The sequence below is a fragment of the Equus quagga genome, chromosome 5, assembly GCF_021613505.1.
Source record: "Equus quagga isolate Etosha38 chromosome 5, UCLA_HA_Equagga_1.0, whole genome shotgun sequence".
NCBI lineage: Eukaryota > Metazoa > Chordata > Mammalia > Perissodactyla > Equidae > Equus > Equus quagga.
The window spans coordinates 57,874,623-57,892,336 of NC_060271.1; the positions used below are offsets into that span (position 1 = coordinate 57,874,623).

General features: G+C 41.2%; 1 protein-coding gene across 3 annotated transcripts in view; it reads left to right on the forward strand.

The window, feature by feature from the left end:
• AFF3 (ALF transcription elongation factor 3) overlaps positions 1-13,201 on the forward strand; it is a 526,899-nt gene extending 513,698 nt beyond the window's left edge. For all 3 annotated transcript variants that reach the window (XM_046663032.1, XM_046663033.1, XM_046663034.1), the window contains 5 exons: positions 3,120-3,191; positions 4,304-4,397; positions 6,707-6,756; positions 6,907-7,130; positions 9,522-13,201. In XM_046663032.1, coding sequence (XP_046518988.1) covers positions 3,120-3,191; positions 4,304-4,397; positions 6,707-6,756; positions 6,907-7,130; positions 9,522-9,643 — 562 coding nt within the window. In that variant the 3' untranslated portion in view covers positions 9,644-13,201. The remainder of the gene's footprint in view (positions 1-3,119; positions 3,192-4,303; positions 4,398-6,706; positions 6,757-6,906; positions 7,131-9,521) is intronic.
• Positions 13,202-17,714: the final 4,513 nt, after the last annotated feature.

Here is a 17,714-nt window from a genome sequence, read left to right on the forward strand (position 1 = left end):
GAATTATCTGACACAGATTTTCAAACAGCCATCATAAAAATGCTTCAAGATGCAATTACATGTCCAGTGTTCACTGCAAGCATCTTTGCTGCAGACATCTTTGCCACAACCATTTTAGCCACAAGCATTTTCGCTGCATAACTAATAGGCCGTAAGGCCATTTTGCCATAAAAGATAAAATCGCAAAAAATAAAAAAGGGATATTGATTAAAAAGGACATATTGAAACATGAAGAAATGAATAACAAAATTTGAGACTATTGCAAAACAAAAATATTTGAATACATTTAAAATGTGTGTATGTCAATTCATGGCAGTACTGCCCTAAGAACTGATTTGATTTTGTGTGTGTGTGGATTGTACCGAAGCACTTGTCTTTGTTCTGTGGGAAGTGTGCATTTGACTCTGCTCCCTCAGCCCTCTTCTCCTCCAACGTAGTGTGTTTCCAAATAGGAAACCGACTCTTGGGACCAATCCTCATCATCTGTCAGCTCAATAAAGCCATCAATAAAACATCACTGGAAGAAACACTAACTGTTTTAAGACCACCAACACATCTACTCATTACTGTATAGACCATTATGAGCGCCAGCTAAGATTTATATCATATAAAAATGGGCGTAACTGTGAGAACTTTGTCAATGGGGAAATGAAAACTACCAACAGCAGCAAAAACTGTCAACTAGTTATTTTTTTATTTTTTACAGCAAAATTGCCTTACGGGCAATTAGTTATGTGATGAAAATGCTTGCGCAAAGATGTCTGTGGCAAAAATGCTTGCATTGAAACTGCCGGATGTGTAATTGTCTGTTGAAGCTTTTTTTTTCTTTTTAATTTTTTTTTTGAGGAAGATTAACCCTGAGCTAACTACTGCCAATCCTCCTCTTTTTGCTGAGGAAGACTGGCCCTGAGCTAACATCCATGCCCATCTTCCTCTACGTTATACGTGGGATGCCTACCACAGCATGGCTTTTGCCAAGTGGTGCCATGTCTGCACCCGGGATCCAAACCGGCGAACCCTGGGTCACCAAGAAGTGGAACGTGCGAACTTAACTGCTGCGCGACCAGGCCAGCCCCCTGCGTTGAAGCATTTTTATGATGGCTGCTTTAAAATCCTTGTGGTGAAACTACCTAGAACCAAATAAGTGCAGGTTCTCTTGAAACAAACAAAAAATTAAAAATCACAGCAAAAAAAATAGAAATTATTTTAAAAAGAACCAAATGGTAAGTATAGAACTGAAAAATATAACAGAAACCAAAACCTCACTGGATGGGCTCAGTAGCAGAGTGGAAATTACAGAGCATAGAATGATTGAACTTGAGAACACAAAATAGAATTTACCTAATCTGAGCAACAGAGAGAAAATAGACTGAAAAAAAAGGATAGTGCCTCCAGCACAGTGACAAAAGATCCAACATGTGTATCATTGGAGTCCCAGAAGGAGAGGGAGAGAGTGAGGCTGAAAAGTATTTGAAGAAGTAATGGCTAAAACTTAGTAAATTTGGCAAAAGACATCAACACATAGGTTCAAGAAGCTGAGAAAAACCCAAATAGGACAAACCCAAAGAAGTGCATGCCAGGACACATCATAACCACATTTCTGAAAACTGTAGACAAAGAAACAAGTCCTGAAAGGAGCCAGAGAGAAAGGACATGTTACCTACGGGGGAGCACCAGTTCCAATGACAGCAGACCTCTCATCTGAAACCACGGAGGCCAGGAGGGCGTGGCACACATTCTTCAAGTGCTGAAAGAAGAAAAAGCTGTCAGACTGTGAATTCTAGATTCAGTGAAACTTCATCCTTCAGGAATAAAGGGAAATAAAAATATTCTCAGACTAAGGAAAACTTGAAGTTTTTATCTTGAACACTCACCCTTAAAGATTGGCTAAAGGAAGTTCCTCAAACAGAAAGGAAATGACAAAAGAAGGAATCTTGGAGCATCAGGAAGAAAAAACAGTGGAAGAACAGAAGTATGTATACATGCAATAAACTATCCTCATGAGTTTTATAAGCATATTTAATGATTGAAACAAAAATTATACCACCATCTGATAACTCAAGACGACGTTATTTAAAAATGGAGAAAGTAAAGCAAACTAACGCAAGTGAGGTTTCCGCAGTTCACTCAAAGTGGTAACGTGTTGATCCCAGTAAATTGCGATGTCACATATGTATATTGTAATACCCAGAGCAACCACTGTGAAAACTATGCCCACAGATCAACTCGAAAACATACCGATCTGCATGTTGTGGAGATAGTGCGCTAACAGTATCATTTTTGAGCCATTTACAATGAGCCATCCTGCTATGCTAAGAGCCTTACAAATACTGTCTCAGTTAATCCCTACAACGATGCTATGTGATCAGCTGTATTAGTCTTATTTTGTAGATAAGGAAATGGAGGCTTAAAGATATTACTACATTTTCTAAGCTCTCACAGCTAATAAGTAGCTGAGCTGGGATTTGAACCCAGGACTCCCTGACCATTACACATACTGTCTCAACTCTCTCAGAAAGTCTGCAAGTAACTTGGTATATTACCAGGAGAAAGGATGGGCCACAGTCCTCCTGGTTCAGAGAAATAAGTGGAGTTAAGTAAAGTGCATAAAAGCCACTGGTTATGTACCCAGGATGCCTACGCTGCTGTCGAGGTAAAAGTTCCATAACAATTAAAAAGGGGTAAATCGAAGCTTTCATCTGAGTACAAGGGAGGAAACTTCTTCTGGAGATAAGCCTGGAAGGATTGAAGCTTGCCTCCATCTTATCGGCCGCTTAGCCATAAATCAAAATTTGTAAAAAATGGATGCCACCATATACGTGGATAATGCTTGAATTGGTATCACTCTCGACCATCTGTAGCATTTGAATTTGTATTGTTAAAGAGCAGAAAGTAGCTAGATGGTCATAAAAGCCGTCTGTTCTAGTCGTCACGATAATGTAATGCTTAGGGAAAATGGGGCAGCATCAGCCAGCTTTTAGGAAGGAATTATTGGCAAGCGCTATGAAAAACTAAGTGTTGGGCAGAGAGAACTTCCATCCTAGAAAATGTTCTGTGGTTAATAAGAAAGCTTTTTGAAACAGTTTCTTTGGTTTTTCTTTCTTCTCTTTTTTTTGTAGGTATGCTATGAGACTAAAAACCCACTCAGGCCCCAATGCCACACCAGAGGATAAACAACTGGCTGCACTATGGTGAGTACATCATGTCAGCTTAAAGCAGCTTCCCCAGTCTTGCATATCTTCATTGGCACACCAGGTGCTGAAATGCATAACATTCCCTAGCATCCTCTAACACGCAAAACCAAAAGCGGTTCTAATGGTGGCCAGGGAGAGCCCACCTCGCTTCTTGCTGCTATCCCATGCATGATGTGACCTCACAGTGATGGAAAATCAACAGGTGCATTACACAAGGATAATTTTTCCTTTCACGTCATCGCATCATCTGGAATTGGCTCTGCCGACAAGAGACTGTTAGGTTGTATTTGATATGTTGGGGTCATATTTGTATGTGTGTGTTTGGTATGTTGTCATGTCAGTCCCAGATCTGAGTTAGCAAATAATTACGAATAAAAAGCACCAAGGAAAAGAGATGTGTCTCAGAAAATGCTCTCTGTGCTCTTTTCAAACTTTGTTCCACATTAGGATTAATAAATTAATGATGATTAATAATTAATATTATATCATAGACTACTAATATGTAAATAATAAATGTATAAACTATTACCTAAAACAATAAAATAACTACTCTCACCATAGAGTTTTTATTGTTTATAAAACACATTCATAACTGTTACTCTATTTGAACTAATTATAGTAAAGTAATTTACAAGTGAAAGAATAAAAACAGGTGGAAGGGCTATTCTTTCAGCAAAGCCCATCGGGGAGGGGGGACAGTCCAGGATGTCCGAGGGAAATCAGTCAGCGGCTCTGCCCTGGAACTCACCCAGCAGGCGGTGAGAGCTGTGCTAGGGATTCCTGACTCCTCTCGTGGAGAGAGACTGCCCTCTAGTGGTGGAAGAAGAAAATGGCCAGCCCCTTGGCCCCGACAAAGAAACAATAAAGCTAATATAAAATGATCTAGTGGTAAATATATTTACGAAGCAACTACTTGAAATTTTGAATTATATCTTATGAACAAAAGGAAAGTCGGATAGTTACAGACATATACATGTGTATAGAAATACTTTATATATATAGTCATGCCGTAAATATTGAGTGCCTTAGAGCAACAAGATTTTTGTAAAGTCTTTTTTGCAAAGGACACACTCATGCTTTCAGGGCCCATTTCTCTTTTTCTGCTGCAGTTACCGATGCCTGGCTCTCCTTTACTGGCGGATGTTTCGACTCAAAAGGGACCACGCTGTAAAGTATTCAAAAGCACTGATCGACTATTTCAAGGTACTGTGTGGCTAATGGGCACCCTTGTCCCTTGTAGTCAGTTGGCTCCCTGTCAAGGACATTTTCAAGGAGTCTGGTAGAATCTGTTGCTTCCGGGATAATACAGGAGCCCCCTGCTATCCACACTCACCCCATTTGTGCCATACTCGTGGTGTTCAGGGCTCAGAGAATGGCCTTGACAGCCCATCTAATTTATCCCCCTGCCTTGTGTCCAGGTATTTTTATGGCCTCAAGAGAAAGAAGATCCAGTTACTCATTCCAGTGTCCTGGGAAACCCACCTTTACAACTAACATAAATTCTTCATGTTCTCTTACAGCTGCTTCCTCTTAGAAGTAACTACTTAGAACTGCCTTAGCTGTCCCCCATAGCTGATTTAATTTTTAATAAAGGTATTATTTTAAATGATAAGAAATGACTTGTTAGAACTCAGAGGCACTGGGACAATAGCAATGTGTAAATATGAGGATAGAATTGGAAACCATGCTAACTTTTCCTTATCTCAGGGAATGAAATCATTTTCACTAAGAGAATAAAAAAAGAACAAGAAGAGTACCTTCTCTGATGTACTGTTGTGAAGTGGACCTGGAGTAATAATTCAGTTGAGATTTCTGGGCCTCTTTGCTGTCTGTTTAGGAAGAAGAAATTATACCATCTGTACCTCCACCAACGCCTTCGTCAGGGACACAACCATCATTTTAGATCCTTTAATCCCCAGCCTCCACTCGTGAGAGATTATCTCTGATGACCAGGCTATGTTGGGGGTCCCGTGGGCTGCGTCCCGCATGCCGCCTCCCTCCTGGTCATGCGTTAGAGTAACCAGGTGCTAAGCCAGGGAGATTACCGTCTTGGCCCATTGACCATCGTGTGTCATGATGACAGGAACTGACACTAAGCCCTTCCCTTTACTTTGGGCACCGAAGGTCAAGATAAGTAGTTTTCAAAAATTTAGAATCTAAGAGCTAAGACTAAAGAGAGTTATTCCAGTCAAGAAAAATGCTTGACTAAAGAAGGAATCTGAACTCTGTAAGCCACAGGGGTCACGACAGAACTTTTAAGGGACACGAGGAATTCTTAATGTATATGTGCAGTCCAAGAATATGTACCGAATAGATAGGGAACACAACTTAAAAATTGGAGTTTCCCCTCCAGGAGTTACTGGTGCTTACCCTTAATCAAAGGCTATTTAAATGCTACTTAAAGTTCAGAGATTATGAAACATTCACATAACAGTGGCAGTTTATCCATAAAGAATGTGTTTTATCAGTACAGAGCTGTCTTTGAATAAAGGACTTTCTCCCCACACATGTTTTTTACAGTCACAGGGCTTAGTGGCAGCGAAAGATGGCTGAAGACAACTGCAAAATTGCCACGTGTAAGGCTATTTCTTACCAACTTGATAACACCTCCGCTGAAAACTAAAACTCAGTCACCACCTCATAAAGCTCTCTTTAACCAAAAGAAACACTTTGTCTCTGGGAAACCAGTCTGAGGCTATTTTTTTGGTCTCTGGAGAAGAAAATTCACATCAGCATCATAAAGACCATTTTTTCCTTAACAGTCCCTCAAACTTACGTCCAAGAAGACATTATTAGACTCTAGAGAGGAAATCTGTCTGTACATGTAGCAACTTTTCTTGCCAAAGACAAAACTTCTTTTAAATGCCTGATGCAAACAACTGGCTCATGCAACATAACATCCTAAATTGGAATATTCAGATAAATCAGAATTTTTAAATTGCCTACCTATTAAGGAAATACGTTTTAATCTGTTCTTTTAGAAACATGTAAGAGCAGCTTCCTTTAAGAGAAATACTTTTAAGCTTCATAAGTTAAAACAATAGAATTTGGGGTCTCAAATTTTGGGGCATTTAAATGTATGTCAGTGGTTTCTGGCAATATGCCCTATATTTAAATATAAGGTGTTTTCAGCGTGGGCGGGGGGAGCCACTGGTTAGTGCTCTTTTTTCCTTTTCAGAATAATTTAAACTAGTTGAAGGTGAAAAAATTAGTCTCGTTTGAGATTCAACAGATCCTCAGGATTATGATTTAATTTGGTGCCTGAAGACCCAGGCTGTGGGCTCTTCATTGTAGCCCGCCGTGGAACCCAGCAGGCCACGCAGCTGCCCCTCACCAGCTTCCAGAGAGGAAACCAGTAGCCTAGTAATTCCCAGATCCAATTTCTGTGAATCTACATTTTATCTGCAATGTCTTCCGTTACTACTCTCACTGGTCACCTGAGAATCTATTATTGTTGGCTCTTTAAACTTAAGCAGATGGTACTCACTGTCAATGTTTTTATTTTCCTGCAGAATTCATCTAAAGCTGCCCAAGCCCCATCGCCATGGGGGGCCAGTGGAAAGTAAGTTCATTTTTCCAAAGTAAAGGCGATAAATGAGACGCTGCATGACATGGAGCAGTGTGCCTCCTTGTTTACAGTGCCCTGAGGGGCTGCCCTGCCTCACCGGGTATCAACCTCTCATTCTTGTCTTTCTACCCTCTCCGCTTCCAGGAGCACTGGAACCCCATCCCCCATGTCTCCCAACCCCTCCCCCACCAGCTCTGTGGGATCTCAGGGGAGCCTCTCCAATGCTAGCACCCTGTCCCCTTCGACCATTGTCAGCATCCCACAGCGCATCCACCAGATGGCAGCCAACCACGTCAGCATCACCAACAGCATTCTCCACAGCTATGACTACTGGGAGATGGCGGACAACCTGGCCAAGGAAAACAGAGGTGTGTGTGCCTCTAGGAGTGTGTGCGTGGTTCGACCACAGCCTGGGGAGACAGCCTGACCCTTGGGCAAGTTTTCATCAATTAGCAAAGAAGAAATAGTAGAAGCTGTCTACTCTGTGAAACTCTTCCCGACCTCTCCCCTTCACTCAGGGCCTCCTATGCCTTTAGCTACCTTTATATTTACTGTGGAAGATTAGGGGGAGAGAGAGACAGAGAGAGAGAGAGAGAGAACACAGATTTAGATATATACACATAGGTTTTTCCCTTTAGACAGTAAGCTTCTTGAAAGTAGTGATTATGTTTTAACTTCAAAGTCTTCAACTTTGTGTTCCTAAGACCTGCACAGTGCATAGAGCATAGTTGGGGATCTGAAACATTGAATTAATAAATTAATTAATTAATGAGTATGAATGTTACTAGCTATTTAAGTGATAGCTGGTTACTACTGAAAAGAGAATGTTTTATATGTAGCAGTAAGCTATATTTCTTTTTAAGTAATATTTGTTTTTATTAATTATTTAAAAAATGGATATTTACTGTGGCTAAATTTGTAAAGTACAGAAAACTATAAAAAAAATTTTTAATCATCAGTAATCTTATCACCAAGAAATAATTACTGTTAACATTCTACTGAAGTTTCTTCTAGTTCTTTGCCACACATGCATGATTTTTACCAAAATAAGATCATAGTATATATAGTTTTATATCCTGTCCTTCTTAAATTTAATATTACATCAGGCATTTTCTCATGTCACTAACTAGTTCAAAAACACCCTTTATGATGGATCTATAATATTGTCATAACAGTGCTTATGTAACATACCATGGTTTCTCAAACAATCCCCCTGTTGGACATTTAGATTACTTGCAATTTCTTTTCCACTATTACGCGTAACGTTGTGATAAATATCCTTGTAGAAATCATTGTCTGTATTTCTGATTATCTTCGTAGGAGGGAATTGTAGAAGTAAAATTTGGGGGTTAACAGGTATAGATTCTTTTAAGATTATAACTTTTCTCCCAAAAGGTTATACCAACTTACTCCTCTCCCTCTACCAACTGGTGAGATTACAAATCTGATCTCACTTTCAAGCCATTCAGTGCAGATTTTGTTCCCATGGTAGCCTAAGCCTCTGAGGACAAGATCAGGATGCCCACGGTGAGATGAGGAATTTATGGCAGAGATAGGCAGTAGGTCCTGAGTACGTGAAATTGACAATAAAACCAGATAGTGTGTAACATCAGCGCAGAGGTCATGCACCCTGGAAATCCAATGGGAATGCCACGGAGGTCAATGGCAGGGAGCTGAGACCACCAGGAGAGCCTCACCGGAGGAGCTGGCATGGAACACAGTTTTGAAAAGCAGATAGGAGTTGAGTGGCTGAGATAGAGTGGGGTGAGTGTCACAGGTGGACAAAACAGGAGGAACAAATGTATAAAAATGTTCACGGCTAGTTTGGGAGACCCTGATGGGGCCAGGCTCCAGATGGCACTGCCAGCTGCCCACTAGATGTCTCCTCCAAGGGCTCAGTGCCACATGTCCAGTGCAAAGTCGGCATTCTTTCCCCGACCTGTTCCTCCTCCCCTCTTCTGCTCTCGATTTCCTGCCGCAGCTCTCCTCCTAGCCACCTGTAACTTAGTCTTCTCTGACCCCTCCCTTACCTTCCTCAGCAGGACTTCATTCCCCATGCACGTGAGCACCTTTGGAAAACTTCTCCCACACACTTTCCAGGAGTGTTGCTCGGTGATCCAGTTATGATGGCATAGCAGTCATATGAACGTGTCTCTATTTGCCACTAAACTGTCATCTCTGAGAGAGCAGAGCCTACACATTACTTGTCTTTGTTTACTCTCCTACCACTACTCTCCTGCACCTAGCATAATGCCTCCTTGGCACATAATAAATGCTTAAGGACAGGACAAACCCAGAGAATGTCCCAGGATGAGAAGGTGACCTCAGTAGAGACGTTTCAGAAGCCATCTCTGCTTTGCCCCCAGGAGCCTGGAGCCTCCTCCCTTGGACTCACTCCAGGGGCTCAGCATGTGCCACAGTTGAGTACAGTATAAGAGATGACAGAGCCACAGCTCACGTTCGGGGTGGGAAGCATTACTGCATAAGGAGAATACGTCCTGAGGAAGTACATTTTCTTTGCTATTTGGCTAAGGAAATGTTATTCATTTGAATTAGAAATGGCCAACTGAGTGATTATTTGGGTAGAGGTTGAGTTATCCACCTTTGGGTTTTATTTTGTTCACTTGAATGCTAAAGTCACATGATGGAACAGACAATGCTTGATTTATATAGAGACCGTGAATGAAATTTTTTCTTAAGTCACTCAGGGTAGCACACTTAGCGTGTATGGCACTCTAACAACTCTCTCCGTCCCCCAGAATTCTTCAACGACCTGGATCTGCTCATGGGGCCTGTTACCCTGCACAGCAGCATGGAGCACCTGGTCCAGTACTCCCAGCAGGGCCTGCACTGGCTGCGGAACAGCACCCACCTGTCATAGGGACCTCACCCTTGAGCTGGGTCGTGCTCTCGTCTCCATGGACAGCTCAATGTTTCTGGACACTGTGCTACTGTAATTCCCAGCCACAGCATTTATCAAACTGCGGTGAAGATTTTCTCAGCATTGAACAATGGTCTTTTCCCAGGGCATGTGTGTTTGTATGTGTGGGTGTATAAGAAGATGCCTGTGTATGTGTGTAAGATACACACCTCTTTAGAACACATTTTCTTTGTCTAGTTTCCATAATCCCAGGCTAGACAAAGTGATCAGAGGTTTCTGATTAGAGAAAATACACTTACACACACACACACACACACACTTTCTATTTCAAAGCTAAACCATGACTTCTTAGAACATTCAACCAAAATCTCATGGGTTAGTTAACCAGGTGCAATACAGCACACCAAAAGCTTGACTGCCAGTTAAGATGAACCTAGTTCTTATACTATTGATTACTTTCAGTATTATTATACTATTCCCCAATTATTTTTTGATTGTGTATATTAATGGGTAATTGAATAATGAAAATAAGTCAGTTATTTTTGTGCTGGACGTTTACTAGATTGCATGTTACCAAATACTCTGACTTTTGTTGAATACCCACTCCTTCCCTCCAACTTTATTATCAACTAAACATGTTACAAGCAAATGAACCAACTCCTACAGGCCTTCCCTGCCCCCAAAATAGTATGAAAATGGCACTGAGATTTAAAAACTCAGTGCGTCTGAAAGTTAACCCACATTAAAGCCGCAATAACTGTGTTTTGGACCTCAGTTAGGAATTGAAATCTTTCGCACATCCAACAACAAGCCCGTCCAGCACGTTTCTTCTTCCTGCCGCTGTGACACGGCGGCTGTCGGGCCTCGTGGCATTTGTCGGCCAATGCTTTTCAAGTCTTTTCTTTCTGAAATAGCTTTCTTACTAATTTCTTGGCCAAATTAGGACGTTACCTAGAATGTCCCTTCACTGGGAGTCTATATCTGTTGCTTATCAGGCTGAGAACTATTTGCTTATCATGAATCTGTCTAATCGTCTCAGTCGTCCTGCAGAATGTGCCTCTGCAGCCCTGTAATGCATTTCGATCCGGGGATGTGTTTTAGGCTTGGATTAGCAAGCTGCTTGCTGCGCAGGGTAAATTATTCCTGCAATGATTGCAGTTCTGTTTGGGGTAGCAACGACCAGAACATCATGCTTCCATCCTGTGCGTCTGGTGTGTTTACGTCCTGCCCTTGATTCTTTTCTTTTCTTTTTTTTTTTAATTAAGTTTACATTTTAGTTTTTTGACATCTTGTTTACAGATTTTGTCTAAAACATTTCTATTATAGTCTCTTGTCATGCCTTAGGTTTAGTCTTCTTGTTAAATCTATTTGGATATAAAAATATTGATAAAAAGAAAAACTCCTGAAAACGAGGATATGCTTTGCCACACTTGAACAACGAAAATAATGTCCCTGAGGCCTCTCACTTGACAAAATTGCACCAGGACAGTCTGAGAAAGACAGGTGATGTGACACGTGGAACAGTCCATTTTTCAAGGTGCTGGTGATTTATAATAGATACTGATATATGCTTTCAGTGATGGTCTTATTAGTTTGGTGGCGGTGTCAACGTTTTTGTCAGCCTGCTCTGTAGGTGGGAAAAAAGGTTGCCGTAATTCCCTAGCTGTAAGCACTGATTCAAAGCTGCAAATGATTGAACAACTTTGGTGATTTGAAATTACTTTAAAATGGGCAGATGAAGGGTTTGTGAAATTTGCATTTGGCTTTGGCCTTAAGCATCTGGAAATATTAACGGTATTTCTGTGTTACATTTATCCACCTGAGGTGCTTCTTACATACCTTGAATAATTGTAGGCGGAGTTCACAATCCCATCCTATGTTGGAAATTTGGGTCTAACTTAAGAAATTTGGATTTTTTTTTTTTTTTTTTGGAGGACTGAGGTTTAGTTATACTTGCTCTTGCTAAGTTCTGATGAAATGTTCAAACTCTCACATAAAGGGATGACCCTCAGGGTCCATCGGGCCTCCCCAGGGTGCTTTCCTGGTTTTGCCCATCTTTAAAGTTGCAGGCCTTGTTGTGGTACCCGTGTGATGTGCTTGACCATGAAACCCATTTAGATACACAGGTGGCCTCTGGCTGATTGTGCCAGTGGCACTTTGTCAGTACTTTGGTGACCCACATGTCCCAACAAAACTTGAAAATGGTCATTTGGGGGATGGTCAGAGCATGCCGTTCCTCTCCCTGTCTTTTATTTCATTGGTAGAGCATGTCAGGGCAGCGGTTTTTGTTCGCGTTGGCATAGATGATTTTGGTAAGGAGCCATCTTCTGATTGTTGTTTGTGAAAGTCCTTCAGAGCTTGTTCCTTTTGTTTGGTTTTGTTCAAAGTGGAAATCTTTCTTGTGTTCTCTGATTATGAAAGTAATACATGCTCATTGTAAAAATTCAAACAATACAAAAACATAGAAAGTAGTCAGTCCCATCCTCCGGAGAAAACCACTGCTCACCGTTTCATATGTATCTTTCTAGTGATTCTCTCATTTAAACACATCACGTCTATTACCATTTTTTTCTATTTGAAGACATATTATTTCTTCAGAAGTTCAACACAAGTTCGACTGACCTTATCCTTCTGTGACCTGAATGGATGCCATCCTTTATCACAATGTTAGCATTATCTTTGAAAGAGAGTAACCCCAATATATTCCTGATCAAAATTTAGGGTTTGTTACTCCTCTACACAGATCAGACTTATGTGCAGAATTGTGCCTGGAAAGAGAGGTTTAGTTAAAACAGATATTTCTGGAAACTTTCAAATTGCAAATGGAAACTCAGACCCACTATCTAAAGAGGAATGTACTGGAAAAATAATCTGAAGAGTTGACAAATTGTATGCTAGATTGAACACGTGGAATGCAATGCAATGAGACTTTCTGCACTAAACTTATCCTGTTATGTACAACAATGATGTGTGTATTATATAACAGTGATGTGTACATTTCTGACATCCCATACATAATATACACAGTTTGTATAAATGCATACATTTAAAAATATATATGTACAATACAGCTAACATAAAACTGTAGTACGCCCGAAGGATATTACTAGTGCCTAATATTGAGTACAAGTCACTGCGTGTTCAAATCACCTTGGAAGTGCAGTAATTGTTATAAAATTGATCAGTGCAGCCAACATTATTTACGAATCACATCTTTGAAACTGTGCAGTAGTATATACATATATATTTTTAAATAACATTTTTCACAGTTTTCCAGAGTTACTGTTGAAATCTGTATCACCAAAAAAAAGAAAAAGCAAGATTTTTTTAATGATGTAGACACTCTTCAGACCCAGTAATCTGTGTGTGATTTTCTGTTTGTAGATACCCAAGAGACTTTAGCAGTCACCAGCCTTAATGCATGTACAGGATATTATTGTGACTTAATTTATCGCAGTTTTTAATCCATGTGAAATTGGAATTTATAAACTGACTTGGATTAAATATGTCTGCCTTTCTAAGGTTGCAAATGTTACATTAAATGATTTATGTTGTAAATGAGAGAAATCGAGTTGTATGTAAAAAGTGTCCACCAATTTCTTTGAATATTTTTACAAGGAAACTTCAGAATCAAAGTACGTTCAAATAAGTATTGTGGTCCCCAGTTCATAATCTCTTTAGAAGCAGCTTTGCTGTTTCATGACTTTTTAAATGTAGCTTCCACAGATTATTATTACTAAGTCTGATATTTTTCACTGGGAAAAAAAAGTATTTTTTCCTTCATTGTAACTATAGTTTACTGCTTGTCTTTTCCATTTCCCAGCACGTATACACACACGTGTGTGTGCGTGAGAACACACCGCGTGTCCCAGAAAGCACTGAGTAGGAGGTTTGGGGCGTTCATATTGATGACCGCCGCACTGCCTGTCCAACCAGTAGCTCTGGGACACTGTTTTACTCAACGTTCCTTAAGGACACAGTTAATTCCCTGACTTGTGTGTGCTGGCTTTTTCCAACTCAAACCAACAAGGTGGAAGAATGTTTGCAATATTCGATTGAGTAAAATAAGAGAATTTTGAACTAATGAAGTGGGAAATAGTAGACCAGTGGCTCGCCATGATAGATGCCCCTTTGTGGAAGGGTTTTTTTAACCTCATTTTTCTCTTCTCTTCCTCCATTTTCATTCCCCTCCTCCCCAAACTAAACTAAGCAGAGAAACAGAAACAGCAACAAAAACAGAACGATTACTTCTCCTAACCCAGCCCATATCCTTAGATTCAAATACGCGTTGTCATGCAGCAGCACCCCAGCTCCGGGTCGCCATGGAGATGGCCTCATCCCACACTTGGCCAGGAGCGGGACTCAGCTTGGCTTGCCCCAGGGACTCGTAAGCTTGACACTCTTTCAGAGGTGGTTTGGGCTAAGAAATGCCCAACAGTCTTGCAAGAACTGTCCTTCTCTTGGGCAGTTTTGCCAGCTACTCAGCTGACGTCTGTTCCTATCAGAATTGTATTTTTAAGAAGTAACACATTTTCGATGAAACCTGGATCAACTAGAGTCTTGACTGTTTTTTTAAGTAGAAGAAGAAACCAACAACAATATAAACTGCATTTCCAACAATTTGGACCCCAGAGTTTATTTCCTCATTTTCCCACTCCCAGAAGAGCACAGTTTTTCGATATTAACAACTTCTGACAAATAGCACAAGAAATGTTCAGACTTGAGATTTGTGTTCTCTTTGTCCAAACTGAATTATTCTGTGTATGTCATCAGAGGGGTCAGTTTGTTTGCTTGGCATGGGGAAAATTATAAAACTCTGCTCTCAAACTAATTACATCTGACCACGGTTTTGGTTTTCATTATTTAATTGGCACTCGGAGGCAGCGGGGGGGGGTAAATTTTGGGCCGGCTGCAGGGCATTTAGACTCACAGCTCCTACTCACAGTAATGGGCATCAGGGGATTAAATCCCTATGCGGTACTTTGAAAATCCACCTCCTACAGCCAGTTTTAATCACATTGATCTGAGGGATGAGTTCAAGGTACTAATTGCAAGTCAACACAAGGATCGGCATTCGTCTGTAAGCCTCAGAAAGTAATGATGAAGCCTGGACAGCTGAATCAAGGTCTTGTTTTCTACTCATTTCTAACATAGGAGAAGCTCATCAGAAAATATTTCTATCCAAATATGATGTAAAATAGTGCCAACGTTTAGGATTCTCAAACAATTCTATTTGGTTATAAAAATAATTACAGTAGTCTAGCTTCTATATTATTCTTCAACCCATCTTCAGTTTTTCAGAAAACAATACTGATTTTTTTTCCCCATTATTTATCATCTCTGTATTTCTAGGTGCCCAAATGAGCAAAAAGAAAATACTTAACACTGAGTAATGTGCATTACTTGACTGAACCGCTATTCCACCCACAGTAGCCAAAGGTATCTGACTTTTTATAGAACATTCTTTGAGTCTCCTCTGTTATCTTCATCCGACAGCATGAGTGATCACGAAGCCTAAAGTATGGCCCCGTAGTTGCGATGTCAAGAATTCTGTGCATATGACACACTCATCTTGAGTGATAGGCACTTTTGCAGCGTCACCAGCTATCTCTGGGGCCTATTTGTGTGGTGAAATAGCAATATCAACACTTTGAGTAATTTGCGAACTGATTATTAATCCCCTGAAGTTCCCAGAGCTGCCAATCAACCCAAAATGTCCTTCTCTGTGGGCCGGGTTGATGTTTTTTTGTTCCTTTCGGGTTTTTTTCTTCTAAGTTCTGTAAGTCACATTTACTATCTTGACTTTTTAAAAGAACAGTTATTAGAGGCAGTGGCGGCTTTAAGGAAACACACTGGAACTCACTGACATTGGGAGAAGTCAGGAAAATATCTGGGCGCCCCAGCACTCTCCTTCTGCGCCTGCTGCACCTGTCCCCCCCCCCCCCCCCCCCCGCCGCCACCAATGCTTCAGTTTCCTCCAGATGAAATGTGACTCCAAACAGCCACTACCTCACTGAGAGACTGTGAGGATCAACAGGTTTGGGCAAGCATTTTGAGATCCCCAGTGATCACAGTCAGCCGGAGATAAGTGTTACTATGAGAACAGAGGCAACAGAAATATACTCTATCGCAGGACCAAGAAGCATCGGGGTGTGATGTGGGAAATGGTGCTTTGCCCCAGCCCTAAGTTCTAGAGGACCAAGAGGATGACAGCGGGGTAGCCGCAGACCCCTCCGTGGGACTCCTCAGCCTTTGTTGTTACCACTTTGAGTCCATCCTGCCTGTGGGCCGAGCTCTACTAGACCAATGGGTTGGGGGAGTCCTGTCCTTGCCAGGAACAGCAGGGCTGTCGAGTACGCTGCAGTCGGTGGCGCAGTCCCACCTTCCTCTTTCTCGTCCAGTCCTGGCCTTAAGAAATCAGGGGGTATCCAGATGGAACGGGGAAGAAGGAATACTGGGTTCCTTCCAGTATGTGCATCTTTCATGTGAAAATAACTTGCCTATGAACCCCATGTTTCAGGCATCCTCTTTGAGCCAGACACCCACAGCACAGTCTCATTTCCTGCCCTGCTGTGGTTTTTCCTTGAATGCCAAGAGGCTGAGTTCTCTTCGCGTGAAACTTGTGCCTCTGGTGGTAATTTTTGTTGTTGTTCGGGGCCAGGGGATGGAGGACAGCTGCTGTGGGAGGTTTGTCCCTGAGAAAGGAGATCTGTCATAAGGGACTTGGGTATGTCATGAGCTTCAGGAAAGAGGAAACCTCTCTTGAGAAAGTGGATGGATTTTTTCTCTAGTGGATTAGGTGTTTGCCTCAACATGATTGCTTAATTGTAGGCTAAACCTTAGTTAGTGTGCTAGGAGGGAGAAAAATCAACATAAGAACTTAGTGATTTTATGATGCCCAGCTAGAGACTGAACTTTCCAGTCCCAAACATCAGGGCAGAGACTGGAAATCTGACCAATGATCTGAATGTTTCCTACTGCTGAGGTCGAGGCCCTAAATGTTGGACTGACGTTTTTAGCTTTTATCTAATATTTATATTATTTAGACACAGGGCTTCCTTGTGTCCCTAAATCAGGGCTTTGAGCTTAACCAAAATAATCATGAAATCCTCATTCTTGTCATACTGCCTGGAACTCCCTTCCCCAGCCTTTCTCCAGTACGAAAGAGCAAAGGCTGAGGGTCCTGAGAGATCCAGCCTGATCTGAACCCAAATTCATACTAACACCCTTTCCACAGGAGCACAATACCTTATCCAGTGTGAATTCTGGGTATTTAGGTAAAAAATTCTAGAGTGGCAACACGAGGTGGTTAGCACGAGGGGGTGTAGATACACTCGGTAGCCACTTGATTTCACCTCTTCTCAGGCAGGATGTTAAAGAACAAAATACTCCTTCCACAGCATGGAAAGAGATTGCTTCTACGGTTCTGTGGAACCAGTTTAAGGTCACTGTCATGGAGTTCGCCTCAATCGGAGCAGGAATTTAAAATTCTGCCATTTTCCTCATGCTACGTCATCATAGATGTTTATTCATGGAGCTGGCAACTCCGATTCAATATTCCGATATCAAAGGCCTGGTGTGTCACATCGAACACCACTTCAAATTGTGCATCTCGGTCTTGGGAAAGCTGTCAGCAACTTGGGAACTCCCGTGAGACTTTTCCAGTGATCCAGTTTTAACAGCCACAAAACCAATTATAGGGCCTTCATTTCCTCTTACAGGAGTAGGTTTTAGGGTTATCTGAAGAATTAAGGAAGATTTTAAATAGGACAATTCTGTACTGTAATTTATGCTTTAAAAATGTACATATTGTAGCATTGATTAAAGTGCTGTATGTATAAGGTCCAATACTATTTTCATTTTGTCTAGTTCTTCAATATTGAAATAGCTGAAGTTCATTTTTGTTATGTGATATTCATTTGGGGCTTCTTGTTAGAGCGTTGGGGTATGGTTATGGAGAAAGTCCAGAATCTGTGTTGATAGTCACTATTTTAACCCAAGTAGTGACAGTAGTCTCTGAAGCATCAACATTACAAGCACTACTACTGATGAAATTGAGTGCTCTTCTCTG